The sequence below is a fragment of the Acinonyx jubatus genome, chromosome B1 (assembly GCF_027475565.1).
Source record: "Acinonyx jubatus isolate Ajub_Pintada_27869175 chromosome B1, VMU_Ajub_asm_v1.0, whole genome shotgun sequence".
Classification (NCBI taxonomy): domain Eukaryota; kingdom Metazoa; phylum Chordata; class Mammalia; order Carnivora; family Felidae; genus Acinonyx; species Acinonyx jubatus.
The window spans coordinates 196256286-196282771 of NC_069382.1; the positions used below are offsets into that span (position 1 = coordinate 196256286).

General features: G+C 49.9%; 1 protein-coding gene across 8 annotated transcripts in view; it reads right to left on the bottom strand.

The window, feature by feature from the left end:
* Nucleotides 1–26486, bottom strand: part of EVC2 (EvC ciliary complex subunit 2) — a 132030-nt gene that overhangs the window by 52262 nt on the left and 53282 nt on the right. For 7 of the 8 annotated variants that reach the window (XM_027033388.2, XM_053217587.1, XM_053217589.1 and 4 more), the window contains 2 exons: nt 9715–10039; nt 1815–2054 (listed from right to left, as the gene is read on the bottom strand). In XM_027033388.2, coding sequence (XP_026889189.1) covers nt 1815–2054; nt 9715–10039 — 565 coding nt within the window. The remainder of the gene's footprint in view (nt 1–1814; nt 2055–9714; nt 10040–26486) is intronic. The other variant, XM_027033446.2, reaches the window with a different exon arrangement.

The following is a 26486-nucleotide window of genomic DNA, read 5'->3' on the forward strand; positions in this document are numbered from 1 at the left end:
CCATACTCTGGCAGGAGACGGGAGACAAGATGACAAAGCGCAACCAAACATAAGACGCTGATGATAACCTGGGTTATGAGGTTATCAGATACCTGGGTATCTTCTCTGGGTCCGTCCTGGGCCCAGAGTGTTCCTCGCCTTATCCAACTTCATCTAGAGAGAGAGAACAATTGTTCCCACGTCACAGAGGAGGAAACAGGGTCCACAGCAAACTGCTGGCCAATGGCTGGGCAGGGATTTGAACTCAGTGATCTAATTCCAGGACCTGTGCTCTAAATTCAGGCTGCTATCAAATGCCGCTTTAACCAGTGGCACAGTAGTAGATGGGCAGTCATTGGGCCGGCGGTAATCAAAACATTGGCTTAGGCTGTGCTATCCCACTGAGTGGCTCTGCTGTCTTTCCCCAGCCGTGGAAATACAGTCCCTGCAGGGGGTCGCCAGAGAGATCAACGCTTTGTTCTACAAGATACATATGATACCACGGCCAGTCTCCTCTCCCCCTAAAGCTGTGATGTCTCCAGTTCCCGACACCTGGGAACCTGCACCGTCCAGACGGAAAAGCAGAACGGTCGGCCCGATATGGCCGAACACCAGCACGTTCCTGACTCACCAGCAGCAGAATCGATCTACCGGGAACACTGAGGCAATATTCCTGCCCTCCACAAAACCGGGTCCATGCGAACCACTGACTCGAGCCAGTTTCGGAAGGAAAAGCGCCTTGCAGCACAGATGCCTGTGCTGTGGGACAATTATCACCCATGGAAGTCACCTTCCTGACCCCATTACTGCTAACAATCACGCATTCGTTCTAGCTTGAACGCCCACGTGTTGACAGTCAGCCACCGCCCGCCATGAGGAGAAAGATGACTCCATAACTGGTCAGTACTTAAGGGATGCCATGGGGTCTGAAGGCCTAACCAGGAAGACAACAGAATCCTTCCTGTATCTACTCCCGCTGAAGTCTGAGTGGGAACAACCCAGAGAGGCTGGCTTGTTCTCCTCACGCGTGGTGCCTCCTGACGGGGGCCCTCACACCCTGGAAAACCCACTTTCGGGAGCCTTTTGGGGACGGTCACTTGGTCTCCTCTGGCACGGCCCTGCTCCTCACAGCCCTCCCTCGCCGGGCCTGTGCCGGGATCAGAAATCTGCTCGCGTGGCTGCAAGCCGGTGGTTTCACTCTGCGGGTGTAAACGCGCGTGCAAAATATCCCGTGCGGGCCGCAGAAATGCCTCAGCAGCGGTGGTGACCGTCTCAGATCGGCTATTCCCATTGATGTTCGGGACTTTATTCCATCGGGATTAGTAACATTCACACCGAGGCTCACACGCAAACACACGGATTCACCCAGGAGTATCCACAGAGAGTAAACCCCAGGTACACGTGGATGCACGCGCACGTGCATGCACACGTGTATTTATAGATTTTTAACTGCTGTATATATATTAAGGGTATAATGTGCCAGGCACAGGCTCTTCCGTGAATCCGCTCTATTACCCCCATTCTGCAGGCTGAGGGAACGGGATCGGGGGAGTCAGGCAATTTGCCTAAATTCACAGAGCTGATGGCTGGTGGGACAGGAATTCGAATCCGAGTCAGCCGGCGTCCCCGGCCTGGGCTTCAAGCCACCGACTGCCCGGTTTACTGACAACTCACGCACACGTCAAGGGGAGGAAGGAAAAGGCGGTCAGTTCACTGTACGCAACCGAAAGGAAGAGAAAGGAAGAGACGGGACTCACTCCGGCAGAGGAGAAACCCCCGAGAGACGGGGCGGGGAAGTCACTCTTCCCTCACCGCGAGCCGATGTGAGGCCTCACCTGTATTTCGGAGTAATCCTGCAGCAGCCTTTTCGCCGCCTCTGGCTTCAGTTCCCCTTGGAAAACGGCACTTTGTATCTGGGTAAAGAAGATATTGTGCAGTTCGTTTCTTTGGAAAATGGCCAGCTGCCTGTGCGCCTTGGCAAAGTCTTCCTCTTGCTGCAGAGCCAGGGACCTCCTGAGGTGCTCCTGCTCCAGGCCGTGCAGGGTCCGCAGGAGGCCGTTGCACTCCACAGCCCACTGCGGGAAAGGGAGGCCCAACGTGAGAGATTACTCATCAAACAGGCATGCCCGGGCACGCCCGTGCCACATCCAAGTGCACACACATACACACACACACACACATGCACACAGCAACACGGTGCATATACGGACGTTCAAATGCATACACGCACACACATGCGTCCAGCCACCCACATGCACATGCCGAACACATGCACGCAGCAACACACAGTGCACAAGACCAAAGTGCACGTGCATATATGCACATGTGCACAGCAAATATACATACACACAATACTTAGTGCACACGCATGCATGCACACACATACACATGCATATATGCACACAGCAATGCACAATGCATACACACATGTGCACACATATACAACATGCACACAGCAACACAGTGCACACACGTGTGCACACACATGCACATGCATGCATACATGTGCACACAATGCATATGCATACATGTGTGTGCACACAGCAAGTATATATACACACAGCAACACAGTGAATACATGCATGCACATGCACACACATGCATACTGCAATGCAGAGTGCATACAAATGTGTGCACACGGATCCATACACGCACACACAACACCTATACACTCACATGGCAACACACACACACACACACACACACACACACACACACACACGTCCCCAGCTGGCAATGATAAGGCTGCTAAGCTCTGGGAAATACTGTTGCAACCTGTCCTTCACCGTTATCTTCATGTTTTTCAGAACAATCTCAAAGCAGAAAATTCACAGGGATGGAAATCTGCAAATCAAACTGCCCGAAAATAGCTTGCAGAATGGAAACATTAATGGATTGTGCTGTTAGGCTCTCGGGCTTATTTCCATCATCTTTCATTCTTAACTCAATTGAAGAGGAAAATATCAGCAATCAGGCCAGAGTTGAGCTGATTTGGGTAAAAAAAGGAGGCAGAGTAGTTAAGAAATGGCCACTGGAGACCTGCATTCCTTGTGGTCATTATGAAGGTAGGAAGGAAGGAAGGAAGGAAGGAAGGAAGGAAGGAAGGAAGGAAGGAAGGAAGGAAGGAAGGAAGGAAGGAAGGAAAAGACACACCTACACTGAGTTCCTGCTGCCTTCACATCCCACTACCAGAAAAGACCCACATCCCAGGAGGGGAGTGTAATTAATTCCCCCTGGGGAGCAGACTTCTAAGATGGTCCCCAGCTTCTTGGCCCCATGGTATACACATCATATAGGTCCCTCCCCCTTGAGTGTGGACATGAACTCTGAACCGGACAGGACCGTCGCCTTATGACTTGGTTATTATGTGGCAAAAGTGAACGGGGTCTTGATGATGTAACGGAGGTCCCTGATCAGTTGACTTGAAGTTAACCGGGGTGGGGGGGGAAAGGATCCTGGGTGGGCCCGAATACAGGAGGTGAGCATTCTGGAAAGATGCGCTGGGCCTTCCTGAACAGAGAGACGCTCTTCTGCTGGCCTTGGAGAAGGGAGCAGCCTCTTAAGAAGAACAGTACGTGGAGAAGGGAAACCTACAGGAGCTGAGGGCCCGAGTCCACACTGCAAGAAGGTGAATTATGTGCACGACCGAACAGCTGGGACCAGGGCCCCAAGCTCCAGAGAAGGCAGCCCAGCTGAGGCCCAGACGGCAGGCCTCTGAGACCCTGCAGAGAACTCAGCTAAACTGTGCCCAGACTCCCGGACGCAGAAACAATGGTCAGGGGGTGTGATGTGAAGTTGCTAGACGTGTGGCGATTTGGGACAGAAAATGAACACAGTCCACTTCACAGGTGAAGTCACACAAGCTCTGGGAAGCTGAGGGTCTCTCCCCAGCTCCTACCTGTGCCAGGAGAGGAGAGGAGGTGAAACCAGAATCTTCGGGCTCTGTGTTCTGCAGCCATAGACGTTGGAGCAAAGTCAGGGGAAGGTGCCCGTGTCCGTGAGGCAGAGAGCACAGCCATTCCAGGGGTCAAGGTCAAGAGACTGTGGCCTCAGGTGGCATGAGGGGTTGGGTGGTGGCTGTGTAGGCTAAATGGAGACGCAGGGGAGGCAGAAGGGGGATGGGGACAGAGGGAGAGGGCTGTATGTAGCCCCTCCGGCTAAGCAGGAACCACCGTACGCCCGCCACTGTGTTCTCAGTGACCCATGTGGCCAGGCGCCCAGACCTACCGCCTGCGTTTCCGATCACTCACAAAAGCCTATAAAGGTGATACAGATGTGCTTCTGCCTTTCTAGTTCTTGCTCCTTATGTTTGAATTTGCTCAGAATCCGGCCCAGATAGAAGAGTGTTATTTACACAGGGCCCCCCAAAAGCCCAGCAGCCCACCCAGGACAATCCCTGCCCTTGGGGTGCAACGACACCCCACATCTGTGAAGAGCAGCAGCCACAGCCTCCCGAGGTCACGGACCTCCACATGCGTCCTCCCAGCCACATCTCCAGGGACCACCCCCGTATCAACGGTTTGCCTCGGCCACCAGAAAACACATGGTCTTGTTTTAAAAGCTGATCGTACAGGGGCACCTGGGTGGCTCAGTTGGCTAAGTGTCTGACTTCAGCTCAGGTCATGATCTCACGGTTCGTGGGTTCGAGCCTCACGTCGGGCTCTGTGCTGGCCACTCGGAGCCCGGAGCCTGCTTCGGATTCTGTGTCTCCCTCTCTCTCTCTGCCCCTCCCCCACTCATGCTCTGTCTCTCTCGGTCTCAAAAATAAATAAAAACATTAAAAAAAAAGATGATGATTGTACAAAAAGGATCGGATCAGACTTCTGTGAGCCACTCTTCTGGACAGAAGTGGTTATTCACAGCTTTCATCTGAATTAAGAGAATGCAGCTCACCCACAGTCAGGGGGGTGTGGGCACCACAGAACGATCTGCTGCTGAGACAGGAGCTGGTGCCCAGTTAGGCTGATTCACTCATCAAAGTGACCTTCTTTTCCTGACAGTATGAAATTCAAGCCACACACCTCAATTTATTTTAATTAACAGGAGCGAAACATCGGGTGAAATCCCCATGGCTTCTCGCAGTCAGGACATATGTAGAGCGCATGCGCATGCACGGGAATCCTAAAATAAAGTTATCTGTCCTTGTTCAGAATTACATTTCTGAAGAATAAGGCACGAAGCAATGATATGCTCGTGTCGTAGTGAAGCATTCCCTAAAACCAATTAAGAATTTTTAATGTTTATTTCTGAGAGAGACAGCGAGCGAGCGAGCAGGGGAGGGGCAGGGAGAGAGGGAGGCACAGAACCCGAAGCAGGCTCCAGGCTCCGAGCTGTCAGCAGAGAGCCCAACGCGGGGCTTGAACTCACCAGCTGTGAGGTCAGGACCTGAGCTGAAGTCGGTCACTTAACCGAATGCGTCACCCGGGCGCCCACTAAAACAAATTTTGATGAGAGCCCCCCTTGCTTCCATCTACGCTGCCCTCCTGCGTTCAGGGTCCAGAGACCTGCAGAAATGTGTTCACCCCCTGACCGAGCTCAGTCCTCCTGGGGCACAGATGAGAAGGCTATGCTGTAAAGCAGGGGAGCCCCCCACCAAGGGCCTATCGAGCAGGTGAGCATATAGAAGCGAGTGAGGTGTCCTGGTACGAGGGGCGCTAAGGGGTGGTGGAGAGTGGACACAATGGAGAGAAGCCCTGCCTACGGGCCACCCACTGCTCAGCCCACCAACGGGGGCTCTGCAAGAACACGGACGCACCACGGCACATCTCCCCATTTTTTAAAAGAAGCTGGAAGTCTGGATTTGTGAGGCGCCTGGGTGGCTCAGTCGGTTGAGCATCCGACTTCGGCTCGGGTCATGATCTCGCAGTCCGTGAGTTCGAGCCCCACATCGGGCTCTGTGCTGACGGCTCGGAGCCCGGAGCCTGCTTCCTCCGATTCTGTGTCTCCCTCTCTCTCTGCCCCTCCCCCACTCACACTCTATCTCTCTCTCTCTCACAAAAATAAACAACATTAAAAAATTTTTTTAAATAGAAAACTAGTTCTTAATGGAATAATATGCCCAAAATATTTTCACGCATTTTCTTTAAAGATGACTGTGATAAACATATAGGTAAGTTACAAGGTCACTGGTAGTTTTTGTTAACAGGGAGTGGCTTGCACGGACCGGAAGGGAAGACTTTTGCAGTTCAGATGCTATTTTTGGAAGCGAACTGGCTCAAGCAAGGCGACCGGTTTCTGAACAGGGTGACCCAAAGGACCCAGAGCGATGGCAGCCTCCTGCTGCGGGCCAGCAGATTGGGGAGTGAGGCCAGGCAGGAACACGCTTGTCCCGCCATCCCTTCTCAGGACCCCAACTACCTGCGCCAATAACGAGGCAACACTTACAACCACACTGTTGTAGGCAGCCTTCTGGGAGCTAAAGATAGGAGGCAGCAGGATAGGTTAGCCTGGCACAGGGCAGCAGGGGGGTATGGCGTGCCAACGCACCATGGCTGCAGGGAGGTGCGGGGTTGGCGCTCGCTGCCTGGCGGCTCTGCGTCTTGGCCCCACCCACGTGTCCTCGGGCAGGTGACCTTCTCCAAATCCGTTTCCTCTGCTGTAAAAGTGGGATCCTATCAATTCCCACCTCACTCAGGGGGTGTGAAGATGTGACGAGAGGGTCTGCGTGCCGTGCTTAGAACCACACCTGCATGTGGCGAGCGCGAAGTGTGGGAGCGTCTAATAAGATCAGAAAACATTTACACCATGATATTAAGTGGGAACAAGCAAGATACACAATTTTATGAACTGCCTAAACTGTACTTTGTTAAAAAAAAATAGAGACGGTGCCTGGGTGGCTCAGTCGGTTAAGAGTCTGACCGTCGGTTTCACCTCAGGTCACGATCTCAACAGTTCGTGAGTTCGAGCCCCGCGTCGGGCTCTGCACTGACAGCACGGAGCCCGCTTGGGATTCTCTCTTTCCCTGTCCCTCTGCCCCTCCCCTGCTGATGCACTTGCTCTCCCTCTCAAAATAAATGAACAAACATACATATAGAAAGCAAAAGACCAAAATGGATGTTGAAATCTCTGGGGTCAGGCAACAGTAGGAACTCAAAAAAAACCAGACTGAATGAATGTCTACCTTGGCTGGCAAAGGGGGTGCCACTTTTTTTTTTTCAAGGCTTCTCTTTTTATGCTTTGGAGCTAGAGTTGGCAAACTTTTCTGTAAAGGGCCAGATAAATCTTTTAAGGTTTGCCGTCACACATCCTATCCTTCTACTTTTTTTTCTTGCTTCACTTTTATTTTTCACCATCCTTTAAAAATGTAAAAACAGGGGCTCCCGGGGGGCTCAGTCAGTTGAGCGACCGACTTCAGCTCAGGTCACGATCTCGTGGTTCGTGAGCTCGAGCCCCATGTCGGGCTCTGTGCTGACAGCTTGGAGCTTGGAGCCTGCTTCCGATTCTGTGTCTCCCTCTCTCTCTGCCCCTCCCCTGCTTATGCTCTGTCTCTCAAAAAATAAATAAATGTTAAAAAATTAAAAAAATATAAAAATGTAAAAACACATTCTCAACCCACGGGCCAGACAAAAACAGGCTGGGCTCATGGGTCTAGTTTGCTGTCTCCTATTTTCTAGTACTTTCCAAGCCTCTTTCCTAGAACGTGTATTATTTTCATAGGAACAAAAATGATAACAAATTTAGGAGAGAAGAGAAAGAGGAGCTGTGCGATGGTTTAGGGGTCAAATCACTGCTCTGTGGGCTCAGCACCGTCTTCAGAAGCACATGGCTTAGAGAAACTTGGTGTTGACCAGCACAGTCATGGAGGGAGGTCAGAGAGTGGGGTCAGCCGGCAGGAAGCTGGTGGCTGAGGAGTGCCCCCAACCCCTGCCAGACACAAAACCACATCCTAACCCAGCACCTGTGCATGTGACTCTATTCAGCATGAGGATCTTTGCAGATGTAATTAAGTTAAGGATCTCATGGGACCATCCTGGGCTGTTTGGGTGAGCCCTAACTCCAAAGACAAGTGCCCTTACAAGAGACACAAGAGATGACATCCCGGGCTAAAAGAGTGCATGTGAAGACAGAAGTCAAGACTGGAGTGATGTGGCCACCAGCCAAGGAGTGCCTGGAGCCACCAGAAGCTGGGAGGGACAAGAAAGGACCTTCCCCTAGAGACTTCTGAAGCGTATGCACGGCTGACACCTTGATTTAGGACTTGTGGCCCCCAGAATTGTCAAAGAATGAAAATATCTTGCTTTAAGCTACTAAATCTGTGGTAATTTGTTACAGCAGTCACAGGAAGTTCATACAGGAGCCGAGCAGAAAATGAGCATCACCCTAAAACGAGATGCACGTTAAGGGGAGGGGGACCCCGGGGGCAAGGCATGAATCTCGCCTCTTTTCATCACCACCCAGCTTGCAGGCTGACAACAGATGACCACTGGAGGGCCACAAGCTGTGGGCCCTGTTTGTCCACGTCCAGGGGAATCTGGGCATAGCCGGCAGGCTGGGGAACAGGAGTTAGCAGTTCAGAAGCCTGTTCCTTCCTAAATAGGTATTAGATCTCCTGAGGATGACCGATTTCTAGACCAGGAAATGGGGGCTCAAGTCCCAGGGATTGAGCCTCTTTCACAGAGGAAGGCAGGTATCAGGCTTGACTGGATGCACTCAGTGAAGAACTCCAGTATGATTCCTCTCAAAACACAAACTGACAGGTTTCTTAGAGAAATGAGAACTGATCTCTGGTCAACAGAAGCCAGCCCTGGGAAGGCCGAGGGTCAGAACTCTCAGCGCTGAGCACTGTGCACTGAGCCTGGGGCAGCCAACACCTCTTGGCTACTTTTCCTGCATCGCCTCTCCCAGTCACCCTGAGAGGGGGCGCCCTTAGCCCTGGCTCACAGCCAGGCAGGCTCATCCAGGCCCCCAGGAACTGAACCGCAATATACTGCAAAGGGAGTCCAGGTGTGTCTGACAATGGAGCCGGTGCTGGAGGGCTCCACCATCTAGCACCACGCAGCCCAGACGGACACCCACACACGCTGACATCACCACCTCCCTGGGCCACGCTCTCCGTGGATGCATGCTTTCTACTCTCCCCATGACCTCCCACAGCACTGTGAACACATCTCTATTCTCAAATAGTTGAATGAGTTCACACCTTCTAAACGTGAAGATCGTTCATTGAACTGTGAACTTCTTGAACTCAAGAACCATGTCTCATTTTCCTCTGTACTTCACTGCCTAGCCCAGTGCATGGAGACAGTAAGTGATCAATAAATCCTTTCTAAATAAATTCTGGATGGATGGATGGATGGACGGACAAGTGGATGAAAGGGTGGTGGGTGGGTGGATGGAGAGGTGAACAGAAGGATGGTAGGTAGAGGGACGGATGGATGGATGGATGATGTATAGATGGACAGGTGGATGGAAGGGTGGTGAGTGGGTGAAAGGATGGATGGATGGGTGGATGGATGAATGGGCGGGTGGATGGGTGCATGGAAGGGTGGTGGGTAGATGGATGGATGGGTGGATGGATGTATAGATGGATGGGTGGATGGAAGGGTGCTGGGTAGATGGATGGATGGGTGGATGGATAAGTGGATGGACAGGTGGATGGGGGGGTGAGTGGGTGGATGGATAGATGGATGGGTGATGAGTGAATGGGCGGATGGACGGGCAGACAGATGGATAAATGATGAATCCCTGAGAGAAAGCAGACAGGAGAGTGAAGCCTTCCTTTCAAAGCTGCCTTACCTTCTCACTGACACGTTTCAGCAACTCTTCTGCTTCTTCCATTGCCGCCATCTCCCTCTGGTACTGGTTCTCTGTCTTCTTTCTCGTTTCCAGGTCACATTCAGCTGTCAATGCCACCATCTTCCGATCATACTCCTCCTGTATTTCTTTCTCCAGCAACAGAAACTGCGTTTTGAAAACGGAGCCCATCCTCCTCTCTACTTGGGGGGAGAGGTGGCCAGCGCTGGTCAGATTCTTCAGCAGAAGGGCGATGATATCTCTGCTGATTTGGGTTCGACAAGCCTCCAGGGCTGAGTCGGCCCGATTCAGGGTTGCAATCTCCAACCTGGGGGACACAAAAGCCAAGAGCAGTCCACTCTGTGAAGTCACAGCAGACACCGAAGGTCCCTCAGAGCTCTGAAGTTTTGAACGATTTGTAGGTAACGCCTTTCTTTTTCCCTTTTTCCTCCTCCTCTTCTTCCCTCCCTCCTGCTCCAGCCTGTTACTGTCAGCCAGAGACCAAATTAGCAGATTCTTTAGTAGTCAGTTTGCAGGGTGCCAGGCTGGAAACTACAAGGAATACAACTAATATAAGGCCTGGTCTTTGTCAACAAGTAACGCTTCAACAACAACGAGGAGGCCAAGGGAAAAATGGACAGTTAATATATCCGGAGGATTTTAACATAAAGCCGATTTTACTTTGTTCTGATTAAAAGTCATCTTGTGGAAATAACAACTAAATGTAATACGGTGCCCGGGATGGGATCCTGGAACAGAAAAAGGACATTAGAAAAACTAGGGAGAAGTTAGGACGGCAGAGGAGCAGGGGGACCCTAAGCTTGCCTCGTCCCTCAAACACAGCTGGGTAAGTATCAAATCATTCTGAGCACGCAAGAAATCAATCTGAGGACTAAGAGAACAAAACTGCAAGTCTACAAGTAGAATCGTGGAAAGTAGGAGCTGCAGAGGATTGATTTGAGGGAGATAAGAACTGTGGGTTTTGGGGGTGGTGGGGAGGGAACCCTGCTTACGGAGATTACCACAGGGTATTAGCAACAGCAGAGCACAAAACCTGAAGCTTTAGAAGTCCGACACCACCGGGGTCGTGCCTGGCTTAGCGGTGATCCTGCCAACAAACTGGGCAATTTGGAAGACATGGATAATAAATTCCTAGACTCACAAGTTACCAAAACCAAAACAGGAAGAAATAGAAAATTTGAACACACCCATAACCAGCAAAGAAATTGAACCTGTAATCAAAAATCTCCCAACAAACAAGAGTCCTGGGTCAGATAGCTTCTCTGGGGAATTCTATCAGACATTTAAAGAAGAGTTAATACCTATTTATCTCAAATTGTTCCCCCCAAAGTTACAAATGGATGGAAAACTTACAAACTCATTGTAAGAAGGCAGCATTACCTTGATTCCATCACCAGATAAAGACCCCACTAAAAAGGAGAAGTACTAGTCAATATCCCTGATAAACATGAATGCAAAAACTCTCAACAAACTATCAGCCAATCGCATCCAACAGTAAATTAAAAGAATTATTCACCATGATCAAGTGGGATTTATTCCTGGGCTGCAAGAGCAAATCAATATTTGCAAATCAATCAACACGATGCACCGTTTTATGAATAAAAGAAAGGATAAGAACCATATGATCCCCTCAACAGATGCAGAAAAAGGATTTGACAAGATACAACATCCATCGTTGATAAAAGAAAACCCTCAACAAAGTAGGTATAGATGGAACATAACCTCAACATCTTAAAGGCCATATACAAAAGACCCACAGCTAGTATCATCCTCAACGGGGTAAAAACTGAGAGCCTTTCCTCTAAAGTCAGGAACAAGACAAGGATGTCCACTCTCACCATTACTATTTAACACAGTACTGGAAGTCTTAGCCTCAGCAATCAGACAACAAAAAGAAATCAACAAGGAAGAAGCCGAACTTCTACTATTTGCAGACGACGTGATACTCTATGTAGAAAACCCAAAAGACTTCACCAAAAAACTGCCAGAACTAATCCATGAATTCAGCAAAGTCACGGGATATAAAATCAACGTACAGATATCTGTTGCATTTCTATACACCAATAATGAAGCAGCAGAAAAAAAATCAAGGAATCGATCCCATTTGCAATTGCACCAAAAACAGTAAGATATCTAGGATTAAACCTAACTAAAAAGGTAAGAGATCTCTACTCTGAAAACTACAGAACACGGAGGAAAGAAATAGACGAGGACACAAAGAAATGGAAACACATTCCATGCTCATGGACTGGAAGAACAAATATTGTTAAAATGTCTACACTAGTCAAAGCAATCTACACATTTAATGCAATCCCTATCAAAACACCACCAGCATTTTTCACAGAGCTAAAACAAACAATCCTAAAATTTGTATAGAACCACAAAAGACCCCGAATGGTCAAAGCAATCCTGAAAAAGAAAAGCAAAGTGGGAGGCATCACGATTTAGGACTTCAAGCTATATTACAAAGCGGTAATCATCAAGACAGTATGGTACTGGCACAAAAACAGACACATACATCAATGGTACAGAACAGAAAACCCAGAAATGGGCCTACAACTATGTGGTCAACTAATCTTTGACGAAACAGGAAAGAACATCCAATGGAAAAAAGACAGTCACTTCAACAACAACGTGCAGAAGAATGAATCTGGGCCACTTTCTTACACCATACACAAAAATAAACTCAAAATGGATGAAAGGCCTCAATGTGAGACAAGAAACCATCAAAATCCTAGAGGAGAACACAGACAGGCAGCAACCTCTTTAACCTCAGCAAGAACAACTTCTTACTAGACACGTCTCTGGAGGTAAGAAAAGCAAATGTAAAAATGAACTACTGGGACCTCATCAAAATAAAAAGCTTCTGCACAGTGAAGGAAACAATCAACAAAACTTGAAGGCAACCTATGGGAATGGGAGAAGATATTTGCAAATGACATATCTCACAAAGGGTTAATATCCAAAACCTATCAAGAACTTATCAAACTCAACACCCAAAAACCAAATAATCCAGTGAAGAAATGGGCAGAAGACACGAATAGACACTTTTCTAAAGAAGACATCCAGATGACCAACAGAAACATGAAAAAGACGCTCAATATCATTCATCATCAAGGAAATACAAATCAAAACCATGATGAGATACCACCTCACCTGTCAGAATGGCTAAAATTCACAACACAAGAAACAACAGATGTTGGCGAGGACGCAGGCAAAGGGGAACCTTCTTGCACTGTCGGTGGGAATGCAAACTGGTGCGGCCACTGTGGAAAACAGTGTGGAGGTTCCTCAAAATGTTAAAAATAGAACTACCTCATGATCCGGCAACTGCACTAGTAGGTATTTACCCAAAGGATATAAAAATACAGATTCAAAGGGGTACACGCACCCCAATGTTTATAGAAGCACTATCAACAACAGCCAAACTATGGAGAGAGCCCAAATTTCCACTTACTGATGAGTGGATAAAGATGTGGTATATATATACAATGAAATATCACTCAGCCATTAAAAAGAGTGAAACCTTGCCATTTGCAATGACGTGGATGGAGCTAGAGTGTAGAATGCTAAGCGAAATAACTCAGAGAAAGACAAATATCATATGATTTCACTACTATGCGGAATTTAAGAAACAAAACAGATAAACCTATGGGAAGGGGGAAAAAAAGAGAAGAGTGGGAAATAAACCACAAGAGACTCTTAACGACAGAGAACAAACTGAGGGTGGATGGAGAGGAAGTGAGTGGGCTGATGGGTTAAATGGATTATGTGTATTAAGGAGGGCACTTGTTGGGATGGGCACTGGGTATTGTATGGAAGTGATGAATCACTGAATTCTCCCCCCTGAAACCAATATTGCGCTGTTGGCTAACTAACTAGAACTTAAAGAAAAATTTGAAAAGAAAAATAAAAGACAATCTAGGGAAATCTGAATGAAGTACGGACTTTGGTGAAGAACGGACCGACATTGGCTCATTGATTGTAATAAGTGTGCCATAACCATGTAATCTGCTGACAACAGGGGAGATTGTGTACAGTGTGGGGGGGGGACTCTCCTTACTGTCTTCTCAATTTTTCTGTAAATCTACAACTGCTGTAAAAATAAAGTCTACTCAAGAAAAATCAATGAGATGCATCACAGGGTCCCAGGTTCTAGAACTTGATTGTGGTGGTGGTCGCATGACTCGATCCTTTACAGGAATGTGTCAGATTATACTCTTAATACGGGTGAATTTTACAGTATGTTCATCATACCTCTATATAGCTATAAAAGGATGCATAGAAAAATTAATGCTCATGATGAAGAGTGTGGATAACAAAGACAAACAGAAAAAGACTTCCTTTACTGTAAGACCAATATTTCAACACAACCAATGAAGGCATTTGGCTGTATTTGCTTCTAGTTTGTTTCTCTAAGCCTATACTTCTCCGTGTTTGCACACCATTTACATAGATGCAAAAACAATTCTGTCCTTTTTTTTTTTTTTTTCAATTAGCACTGTAACAGGAAACTTCCAGTGGTGTTTAAAAGTCATAAAAGCTTGAGGCGCCTGGGTGGCTCAGTCGGTTAAGTGTCTGACTTCGGCTCAGGTCAGATCTCACAGTTCATGGGTTCGAGGCCCAAGTCGGGCTCTGTGCTGACTGCTCAGAGCCTGGAGCCTGCTTCGGATTCTGTCTCTCCCTCTCTCTCTCTCTCTGCCCCTCTCCAGCTCGCACTCTGTCTGTCTTTCAAAAATGAATAAATGTTAAAAAAAAATTTTGTTTTAAAGCCATAAAAGTTTCCTTTACAGTGGTTGCAAAATAGTTCATTTTGTGATGTACCATGATTTTTAACCATTTTTCTAGTGTTGCACATTTGGGTTACTTGAAAAATTCAAAACCTAAAATAGTCCCACAGTAACTATCAATGTAAAGAGTTTTTGGGGCGCCTGGGCGGCTCAGTCAGTTAAGTGTCTGATTCTTGATTTCAGCTCAGGTCATGATCTCACAGTTCCTAAGTTCGAGCCCCACGTCAAGCTCTCCACTGACAGTGCAGCATCTGCCTGGGATTCTCTCTCTCTCTCTCTGCCCCTCCCCTGCTTGTTCTCTCCTCCCTCTCTCTCTCTCTCTCTCTCTCAAAGTAAATAAACTCAAAAAAAACCAAAAACCAAGAACCAAAAAAACCCCACAATGTCAGTTAAATCTACTTTTTTCTGCCCTCCCTTTTCTCTTTTATGCCATTGGTTTGTTGGGGGAGCTAGATTATTCATCCTGCAGATGCTCCACCTTCTTTCCATGGGGTGTCACTGTTCCTCTCTCCTCTGGATTTCCTGTAAAGCACTGGTTACATCTCATATCTTGATTAGAATCAGACTTAATTTGTTTTCCAAAATACCCTGTAAGTGGCACCATATGCTTCCTATAAGGTCAAAGGATGGCTAAGTTCTAAGAGCGATCAGGAGGTTCAAGTAAGTGCCAGCATGATCCCTGCATCATAAAGTCTATCAACCTTCACCTAATCGTTTTAGCATCCAAGTGCAACTGTTAACTTAGATCCACGATTTCATTAGGGGCTAGAAAATGTTCATTTTGTAATTCTATCACTTCCACATTCATAAAGCTGACAGTCTTCAAACAATCCATAGATTGTTCTGTTCCATCAGAACAATGTTGTTCTGACATAAAGTCTGTAGACAGAATGGATGCTTGATTCTTTGCTAATTACAACTGATGTCATAGCAACTTCCAATGGTGACAAATGAGATTGGGTCCGTGTTTTTCTTTTTTTGTTTGTTTCCTTATTTTGTTGTTATTTTGTTTTATTTTGTTCTGGTATTTGAAAACAAAAGGATGCTCAAACTTTTGCCAAATCCCCGAGAATCTGAGCTTTGGATAACTTCTACTGGGAAGCTCACAAGAGGAAGAACATGAAATATGTTACCAGGCAGCATGGCTTATGGGGCAAATGACACCTGATCGGTAGATCACATCTGGATGGGGGCACCTGTACATGAGCCATGAATGTCTAGAAGGGAAGCCACACTCTGGACTTCCTCAAGGGAAGTGACTCTGGGAACTGGGGATGTCCCTTGTGGGGGGACCCTGGAAGCTATGCTTGTGAGTTGTTACAGGAGATTCTGGCTCCTGTGGGGTATGAAGGTTTTAAGACAGGAAGGCTCCCACCTGAGCCCTGATATGGATTACATCTCCTTGCACTGAGCTGTGTCGCCTGGCGAGAAAACACCTCCCAGACAGCGACGTAGTCCACAATGTGACCTGGGGCAAGGACACCCATGGAAGAATGCCTGATGTCCTCATGGCAAGCCATGTTCCTGCCCCTCTGGCCATCTGCTTACACGGGGTCAAGTGTAGCTTATGGGAGTCTTTTGAGCCCAAGTGTTTACCTGGACCTAGGAACACCCCCTCCTCCTGTCCTGCATCACTGTGAAATTACAAACTTTTATGTAGTTGGTGGGTTTCAATCAACTGCAGTGATAATTCTTTTTGGTGCTCAAATTTTTCCATCTCAAGTCAGACTAGCTCCTGTGTCCTTTAGACATAACCCAATCAGCCTTTTTTTTTTTAAGGTTTATTTTTTTATTTTGAGAGAGAAAGAAAGGGAGAATGAGCAGGGGAGGAGCAGAGAGAGAGAGGGAGAGAGGGAATCCCAAGCAGATTCTGCGCTGTCATCACAGAGCCCGATGCAGGGCTCGAACACACGAACTGTGAGATCGTGGCCCAAGCCGAAATCAAGAGTCAGACACTCAACTGACTGAGCCACCCAGCGCCCCTCATCAGTCTACTTTTAAGTAACAGCTCTGGCATTTCGTCTCTCATTTTCTCCACCACTACTCACTGAGCAGGTGTGTGTGCTGAGTGTCCCAGGCCACAAAGCAAGAAAGAAGCGCGTGCAGGGTTAAACATCCAAAGAACGAGGCCATGTTCCACAGGCCCAGAAAAAAAATTACTTCTCTGCTGAGAGAGACACAGTAGATTTCACATCTTTAATGAAGCTGTTTGTGGCGGGCAAGCTCATGGTCCCCTGAAGACATCCACGTCCTAATCCCCAGAACCTCTGGATGTGCTGGGCTACGTGGCAAAGGAGAAACAAGGTTGCGGATGAAATTAAGGTGGCTCATCAGCTGACCTTAATGGTAGAGAGATAAATAACAAGGGTCTCTAAGAGTGGGAGGAGGGGGCAGAAGATGAGTGGGATCGGGAGAGATAGGAAGGGGTGGGGGGGGATGGGGTCATCAGCCCTGAAGACGGAGGACGGGCCACGAGCCTGGGAGAGGGGAAGTCTCAAGGAGCCGGAGAAGGCAAGGAAACGGGTTCTCCCCTAGAGCTGACCCCCTGACTTTTCTTGGGGAGGCCTGTTTTGGACTATGACCTCCAGAACTAGAAGACAATGCATTTGTGCTGGTTGAAGCCACCCAGTTCGCGGTAATTTGTTACTGCTGAATACGAAACTCCTACATCTTGCCCGACCACTCTATCCATCATTCATTCATTGGTTCACTGATTAACTTGCACAAGAGAGTGTTGCGGCTGCCTATCGGGTAAACTCCCAGTGTTCTACCAGGTACGTGGGGGTTGGAATGAACAAAAGGACATCTCTGTAGGTCATTGTGGTCCAACCACCTACCAGTTAAGGGACCCGGGGAAAGAACTTAGCTCCCCCAGAGGATAAGGGGGGGGGCACCCTCACAGGGTGGTGTTCAGGGTTAAAAGAGGCAAGAAATATAAAATGCACAGTGTAGTGTCTCAAATGTTATTGCTTCTAAGTAATCAAAGTTCCTTGGCTAACCTTGTCCCAGGGGACAGGCTGCGGACTAGAATATCGCGCACGGCTCGCCCTTCCCAACTGCCCGGGAAGACAATCTCATGAGCACTTCCTGTCCAAACAGTTTTAATGTTAATCACCATGGATAAACTGTCAGAAGAGGCAACAGTCAAAACTGTCAGAGCGTCCCCAAAGCCACAAAGGAAAGAAAAATGTGCCTTTAAACCAATTAAAATGCCATGCAGTTAATGAGGCCAACTCTCATCTGTTAAATTTCCCAAATGGCCACAGGAGAGGAAAATAAGAATTAAGAATTCATCGTCTACATACGGGACTGGATCCATTGCTGTGGAGGCAATTCCCACCATCCCCTATGGCATTTTAAATTGTTTCTAATGAAATGCACATAAATTTCCACCTCCCCCCCCCCCACCCCAAGTCTCTAATGGTTCCATGGGACAGAGACACTGTGAGTCACACATGCTGGGCTGAAATTCTTACTACAAGTTGGCGGAGTTGGTGGGATTCCAACAGTGCGTTCCCAGGGAATATTCATTTTTCTCAGGTCACAAAGATGTCATGTTTTCACTGCACTGTAAGGTGAGTGTATTTGCTCAGGCCAGTTCTGTTACACCGTACGAACGATATACATACTCTTGTAAATGAGAGACTCACACCGGAGTGCAGAATGATGTCCAGCCCATAAGAGGCACTTAATAAATGTAAGCCATTATCGTTTCTTAACAGGCTTGCTTATGATAACATCTTTCTCAAAGAAACTGCCCAGCTTAAATTATCCCAGAACTGATTAGGACTCTGATGATTAGCTACTGATGATAAAGAAAAGAGAATGACATTAGTGTCTTTTCCCCTATTGATTTCATGTAAAAAATTAATTGAGTTCTCATCAAACGGCGAGGAAGGTGTCAGAACAAAATTAGGGTCGGATTTGATACACAAGGCAGAAAACGTTCCCTTGAATGTGAAAGAGACCTCGCTGGCCTGGAGGGTAATTAATCCAGAAGGAAAAAGAAATCAGCCATGGCCGTTTTTCAGTATAAATCCGGGACCTTCAAGTTGGCATAACAGACTCACAAAAAACAAACAGTGCTAGGGAAACTGGAATTTTCTTCCTAGGAGTCCATTTCCACGGAAAGTGATCCTGCAGGAGGATCCCATGTCAGGACCATAAATCACATCAGCGTACTGGTGATGTCGAGGGCCTAGACAATGCAAGTTGAGCAGGGAACATACCTCCTGAGTATCTTCATTGTCAAAACGGTAATGAGAGCCTAACTCAGAGTAAACGTAGTCATCGTACGTGAGCCAAGACATCAGTTAAAAGTTACGATAAACCATACGCTTTTGGTTTGGTAAGAACTCAGATTGTAGGCTACCAGGAATGGGCGGTCTGCATCCTCCCTCTGTGACAGTCTTTCCTCTTGCTGATCCCTCCGTGTAGAAGTCGGGTCGGGCCCGCCCTCCGCCGGCCTCCAGCTTCTCCTTGCCCACCCCTGGCCCACGCACTGGCCACAGCCCCACACACCAGTCAGCTCTGCAGCAGACCAAAAGGAGTGAGCATTCCTCTGCCCACTTCACATCCCTCCGGAACGTTCCTCCCAGCTCCCTTTCAGGCACACACCAATCACCTTGTCGCAAAAGGCAGCGCACACCGCATCATGTCTGAAAGCACGATGAACTTGGAAGTCACAGCCACTCAGCTTCCAATCTTAGCATCGTCCCTTCAGAGCTGGGTGATTCAGGTGTGCGCCTTGGTGTCTCTGAGCCTAGTTTCCTGGCTGGTTAATGAGAATATTATCACTGTGTCAAATGAAGGCCATTAAGAGGATGAATAGCAGTGCCTCTTACGCACAGGCTTTGTTTTAATAGCTTTACAAACATCATCCCATCCAATCCTCATAACAGCCTTATAAAGTAGGTGATTAACCTTTTTTTTAACACGTGAGGAAACTGAGGCACAGGAAAATTAAAATGCCTGACTGAAAGTGGCATAGCTCTTAGGTGGCAGAGCAGGGATTGGAAGCCATAACACGTGGCCCCAGCTCTACCCTCTGTCCTGCTGCTTCAGTCACACCAACACACTCAACGCGCTTAGCTGGTGCCTGAGACAAAACGGAGGCTAAGAAATGTTATTTCACATTGCTGTTGCTGTGTCTGTGTCTGTCCAGTCTTCCTTGATATCATTTTTATGACAAAGAAAAGAAGATAAGAGGGAAACATGACAAACATAGATGGATGAATGGATGGATGGGTGGATGGATGGGAGGGTAGGTGGATGGAAGGATGCATGTACGTATGTATGGATGGGTGTATGGATGGATGGATGGATGGATGGATGGATGGATGGATAGATGGATGGGTGGGTGGATGGTGGGTAGATGGGTGGAAAAGTGGGTGTATGGATGGATGGATGCATGGGTAGATGGATAGATGAATGGGTGGGTGGATGCATGGGTGGATGGGTCGAAGAGTGGGTGGACGGACGGATGGGGGGATGGATGGAGGGTGAATGGGTGGGTGGGTGGATGGAAGGACACATGTACGGATGAGTGGATGGACGGATGGGTGGGTGGGATATACATACGTATGAAGGGATGGGTTGGTGGCTGGGTTGGTGGGTTAGCAGGTGGGTGGGTGGCCGGATAGATCATGGATGAGCGGACAGATGGGTTACAGCTAGCCACCTAGGAAGATAGATAGCTCTTGAAACTCCTCTTTGGAAAGACAGACTGTGTTCTACCTGAAGAGCATCTGAAAGCAACTTTAGGATGAAACATTTAAAAGAGAGATAAGATAAACCTCGGATGTCTGCTAAATCATCTTTCCAACCAACGCTCAGATTTCCTCAACACCTTCCCTGCCAAGGAGTCCCCCAGCCTCTGTGCTGCACACACACGGTGATGGGGAGCTAAGTGCTCCTCCAGGCAGGCTGCCCATTATCGGAGAGCTCAAACAGAAAGGTCTCCCTCTTAATCCCCTGACATCCGCTTCCCTACACTTCCCATCACTGTCCCCGGTTCCTGTCTTCTTCATGACCGCCTCACAGAAATCTGGTCATCGTGATCACATGCACGCAAAATATCAACACTCCAGGCCTAACGGCCTTGGGCAGATGACACAGGCTGTTGCAGGCTGTGGCGAGGATTAGGACTTTGCCAAGAAAGAGCAAGCCAGCACGGGGCCTCCAGCAAGTGGTCAGGGCCATGGAAAGCATGCCCCTCCCCCACCCCGGCTGGTACGTGGAGAACGGACCGGGGCTCAGGGATGGATGTCAGGTCAGCGCAGGCCAGTGAAGACAGGGTGATGGTCAGGCTGCAGGCAGTGGCCGTGAGATGACAAGAGGGAGGGACAGGCCCTCCAGAGGATGGTATCAGGATGACATCACAACGTGCACGGATTCGCTGGTTCTGCTCACATAGAACTACGAATGTAGACTTCTGGATCAAAACAAGAGGGAGGGGCGCCTGGGTGGCTCAGTCGGTTGAGGGTCCGGCTCTTGACTTTGGCTCAGGTCATGATCTCACAGTCTGTGAGTTCGAGCCCCACATCGGGCTCGGGGCTGGGCACGGAGCCTGCTTGGGAGTCTCTCTCCCCCTGTCCCTTTGTCCTTCCCCAGCTCTGTCTCTCTCTCAAAATAAATAAATGAATAAACTTAAAAAAAAAATGAAAACAGGCTGGACTTCGAAGGTGTACAAGCCACCCACACAACGACGAGAAGCTGTACTTGTTTCCAGGGCGGCTGTAACCAGCGAGGGTGCGACGCCCAGAATCAAGATGTGGCAAGGGCTGGTTCCCTCTGAATCTAAGAGGCTGTGCCCCTTTCCTGACTGCCGGTGTGGATGCCGTGCTCAGCAACCCTCGTGTGGAGGCATCACTTCCATCTCTGCCTCCGTCTTTGTGGGGCGGTGCGGGGGGTGGGTGTCTCCCTGTGTGTGTGTGTGTCTAAACTTCCCAATTCTTAAAGGACACAACTGTAGGACACAATTCAACTCAAAACAAACTCTGAGGGATGAAGGTTCCTATTGACCATGGGATATCCAAGTAGAAATGGAATAACCACCTGCGAGGCGTGCTCGAGAGAGTATTTCTGCTCGGGCCAAGAATCCAGGCCACGGATTCTCTTTAGCATCAAGATGCTACAGGCCTCCCCATTCTTCTCCCAGGGAGGAGGGGACGCCACCCTCACGGCTCCCTCCAGGGCTTCCTGTTCCAATGCCACCTTGTCCGGAAGGCTGTTCCCGAGGCATCTACTTCACACAGTCCTTGCCATTCCCCATTTGACCCACTGACCCGTCACCTCCGTACATTTCATCTTCATTTGTTTTCTGTCCCCGCCGACCACGGACAGCTTGTGAGGACAAGGACTTTACTTCGGTCCCTGCTGTACCTGCACAGTGCCTGCAAGACACGTTGCTCATTACACGTCTCCCAGATGCATAAACCGGAAAGCCTAATTCCACGGGGCCACATCTATCTGTCTATCTGGGAACCTGACCCCCGCCGTCGTCCTCTGGCTCTTCCTTCTGCCTGAGGCCATGCCTTCTTGGTGAAGGCAGAGCTGGAGCCCTCCCCTCCCACCCTGTGCAGTGTCCTGTCCCCAGCCACCTGCACCCTGTGCCACCTTGCCGGGACCGTCTGTGAGTCTGTCTTCTCTGTGAACTGCGAGTGTCTGGAGATCATGGAGCACTCCTAGCCCAACTTAGCATCCGCAGTGCCGGGAAAGTGGCTCTGGGTGAGAACGTGCTCGGGGAACACCTGTCGGAGAGGGGATGAGCGAGCGAGAGAAGAAACGGGAGCCGTAAAGGGCTGACCTGCCGGCTGGTCTTCTGGGCTGTACGGCTGTATGGTGATCACCACTCAGGCCAGAGTCTTTGGGGACAGCACGTCTCCTAGAGCGCTGACTTCCCCCAGCACTGAAATACCCAGGACATTTAGGAACGTCAGGCTGCAGTGACTGGGAAGGAATATCGTCCCAAAGAGAGCTGTGTACATGAGTGTCAAATGACCGTCTTGGATATTTTCACGCGTTCGTGACAAAACGGACAAAAGTAGCAGAAACAACAAAGCAAAGACTTTCAAAGTAAAACTTCTGAACTAAATCCCTGGGTAAGCATCCCGACACCAAATCGGTGAATGCTTGAAAAGAAAGGAGCTTAGAAATCCCACTGAAATTGAAGCGGCAAGGGGGCGGTCTGAGGGTTCACCTTCTCCGAGGCCGACAGACCCCAGTCCGAGTCAAAGCCCGAAGCCCACGCCCAGCAGTCCAGCCTTCACAACCGGGCCAGCCTCCCTCTCCATCCGACCATCCACAGCACCCCACCCTGCAGGATAATCCGGTGACCTGGTGTTTCCTGAAGCCCGAGTCCCTGTCTGAGCCACTGCTGTCCCCAGTCAGCCTCACTGGTCACTGAGCACACGCCAAACCCCCAGCCCACAGACCTCTCCCGGCAAGAGGGGACTCTGGGTGAGGTTCTCGGAGCCCCAGGCACCACCTCCTTCGTGGCGCCCAGCTTGGTCAGTGTAATCATGTATTTTTCCATGTGATTCTCTGATGAATGCCTGTCTCCCCCACCAGCCTATGATCTCCAAGGAGCTGGGACCCCGCTGGTTGGGCTCACAGTAGCTTTTCCAGCCTTCCAGCCCACTGTGGACTCAACAGCTACATGACACGCTCAGGCACAGCAATGAATTAGAAGCTGAGAGGCGCTGAGTAACTGTCGTCCATTTCTGCGACATCTATGGAGCTGAGTCACAGAAAAGAAAAACATGGACGTCAATGGGCAGAACAGAGCCAAGCACTAAACGGTCTGGAAACAGGTGAACCGCTCGCCACGAGCACATCCAGAGCCCTTGTTCTCAGCCCTGGGCATACGTGAGCTGGTTAAACCCTCACCTCCTGCTGGGTGGGCACTGTCACCACCCCCGGGTTCACGTGAGGACACTGAGGCACAGGGAGGTTACAGGCAGTGCTCAAGGTCATCGAACGATTAAACGGCAGATCGGGAGTCGGGGACAAGCGCTGTGACTCAAGCCGTCCAGCCTAAGCCCAGGCCACCTCCTCTGCTCACCAGACAAGGAAACACAGACACGTCTTCAACGTGCAAAAGATGTCCCACCTCGTGCGTTACAAGAAAAGCGCAGGTGAAAGCTACAGGAAGGAGCCTCGGTTTCCCAGCAGACTGACCACGGCTACGACGATCCGTAGCCATGGTGACGAGCCTGTGCGACACAGGGACTCGGCTGGAGCCGGCCCGGCCTCTCTGGTGGGCAGTCTGACAGCAACCATGAAAAGTTCACAATAATTCAGCAATTCCACCGTGAAGAACTCATACTGCAGTTAAGGTTGCACGCGTGCGCACAGCCCTCGACGCAGGAGGTTACCGGCCACGCGTTTGCGGGGGGCTGTGGAACACGGTGTTCACGAACGCGGCCGGCTCCGCACTCAGATCGCCAGGACTCACATCCTCCTACTTGCCTTGTGACCCTGGGCAAGTGACGCACACTCTCTGTGCTCTGGCCCCCTCATCTGTCAACAGTCCTCAGGTCGGAGGCTGCTTTGCGGGGAGACAGGTTCATGCACATAACACAGAGCTGTCTTTCATTTACATTAAATTCTCAGTGAAGTCAGTAATCGTTCCTGTTACTAGGAAGTTATGCAACCCCTGGGGGTGCCCGGGGTAGCTCCGTTGGTTAAGCGTCCAACTCTCGGTTTCGGCTCAGGTCGTGATCTCACAGTTGGTGGGATCGAGCCCCACGTGGGGCTCTGTGCTGCCGGTGCGGAGCCTACTGGGGATCCTCTCTCTTCCTCTCTCTCTCTGCTCTTCCCTCTTGCACACTCGCTCGCGCTCTCTCTCTCAAAATAAACATTTTTTTAAAAGAAGAATATTATACAACCACTTAAAGAACAGGCTGTTATACATAGTTATGGATGTTGAACAATTCCCAAGATTGTTGCAAAATGGGGCAATATAAAGGAGCAAAACAGTGCGCGAGATAGGCTATTACTTTGCATTAAAAAAAAAGAGTCCATGTGTAAAAATGCAGATAGCCATGGACGATCCCCGCAGGCTGCATGCCACGGGGAACGGACTGCTTTTGGGCACAGGGATGAGAAGACAATTCGTTTTGCACACTATGGCCTTTTATGCCCCTCTAATTCTTGGCCCTGTTCGTTATTCACTATTCAACAAATTGGCTGAGCAGAGGCAGGAAAAAGAAACATGGGCATTAATCGGAGTCAGGGACTATGGGGTGTTCTCTTCCCTGGGACACAGGGAGTTTCTCCCGTGCTTGTGACAACCTCTCTCCTGGATGCTCTCTGTGGCTGGTGCCGCCCGGCCGTGTATAGTAAAGTCAAGCTGGTGGCCCAGGGCAGGGCCCCAAAAAGTCCGCTGCAGGCACCGCCATCCCCAAGGAAGCGGGCCCTCCTCTTGCCTGGCACACACACTTGCCGTCTGTGACCAGTATCCATTGGTTGGGACTGGCCAACCTGAGCGGCCAATGCTGGGGAGGGGCCATGCGGGTCTCCCTCTCCTTGGGGCCCCTTCACGTGGAGGAGCTCTGTGAGGGAACCGACAGGGGACAGGGGTTGGCACTTGGCAAGAGCAGCCACAGTACCTGCTGACCGGGAGGAGGACGTCCCTGAAGGCGGCTTTCTTGGGGGGGGGGGGTGGGGAGGGGCTGCAGTATCTCACCGTGGGGCTCATCACAGCTGCACAAAAGCCGCATCCTCCGATCGAGCTTTCCAAAGTAATGAAAGTGACAGGTGATTTCGATTTTTGGCTGGAGAACATGCCAGATACAGGTCTTATTTCCCAACTGGTGCAGACCTCAAGGTTGAGGGGAGATGAGAGCTCTGTAGTGACCCCCCCTCAGCCACTCCAACAGTCGAGGTGATTCCTTTCATCTCAAGAACCCCCTAAGAGGCTGCGTGGACCTCCTCGCCCGGGGAAGCGGTGGTGTGGATTCGGTAGGATGCAAAGTCAGGAAGAAGATCACATCCCGCCCTGCAGAGGTTCGCTGGACCATGTGGAAACCACCCGCACACGGCAGAGGCGCGGCCCGAGGGTGACTCATTGTGCGGTACGTGTCCGTGTGGGAGTCATTTCCCCCTGCTGATGGCGGGCATCCCGGGGGCCCTCGCTTTTCTCGGCTTCCTCTCTGGCACCTTGCCAAGCACAGCGCCAGGCGCGCGGCGGTGGGGGGCGGGGGGGCTCACAAAACACCTGCTTCTAAAAGCAGGAAAGTGTCTCCTCCAAGAAACCCTCACCTTGCTTGGAAGATGACAGTGAGGGTTGCCATGGGAACGAGATGGGCCTTACCGCTGCTAATGCTCTCCTGGTCTGTCCCCCGCACAAATCCCGCTCTGGCTTGTCAGCCACTGGCGGGGACCCAGCAAGCACCTCGTGGGAACCTGGCAGCAAGGCACAGGTGTGAGGGCGGGGCTTCCGCCTCAGCTGGCCTGTGTGCTTGTGTCGGTCAAGGGAGGCTCTAGGTGAACCCCGACGTCCATCCTTCCAGAAATCCAGGACCGGCCCAGGCATGAGTATCTGCATGGTGGGTTGGGGGGAGCAGGGAAGAGGCAATCGGGGAGTACGCTAAGGCCTCTCCTGGACACCTTCCCACGCGTCCGGTCTCCTGAATCCTCTCTGCGCCTTGTGAGGACATCAGGAGGCACTGTCACACGCCCATGCCCTGTACACGCGGGATCACTCTGCCAAGAACGCCCCCCTTCCCTGCCTGACACTGTCCTAAAGACCTAAGGGTCCTAAAGACCCTCCAACACCCAGTGCGATTTCACCCAGACTCATTCACAAGACGCTGCTGATACTTAGCTGGTGCTGCCAGACCTGTTCCAAACAAGGGCTTGGGGTCTCACGTGGGAGTCAGACACACAAACTGAGCCTTACAAAAGCACGTGGCGAGGGCGCCAATGGAGGCCCGAAGGCAGGGAGCTTGCCGGAGTCTG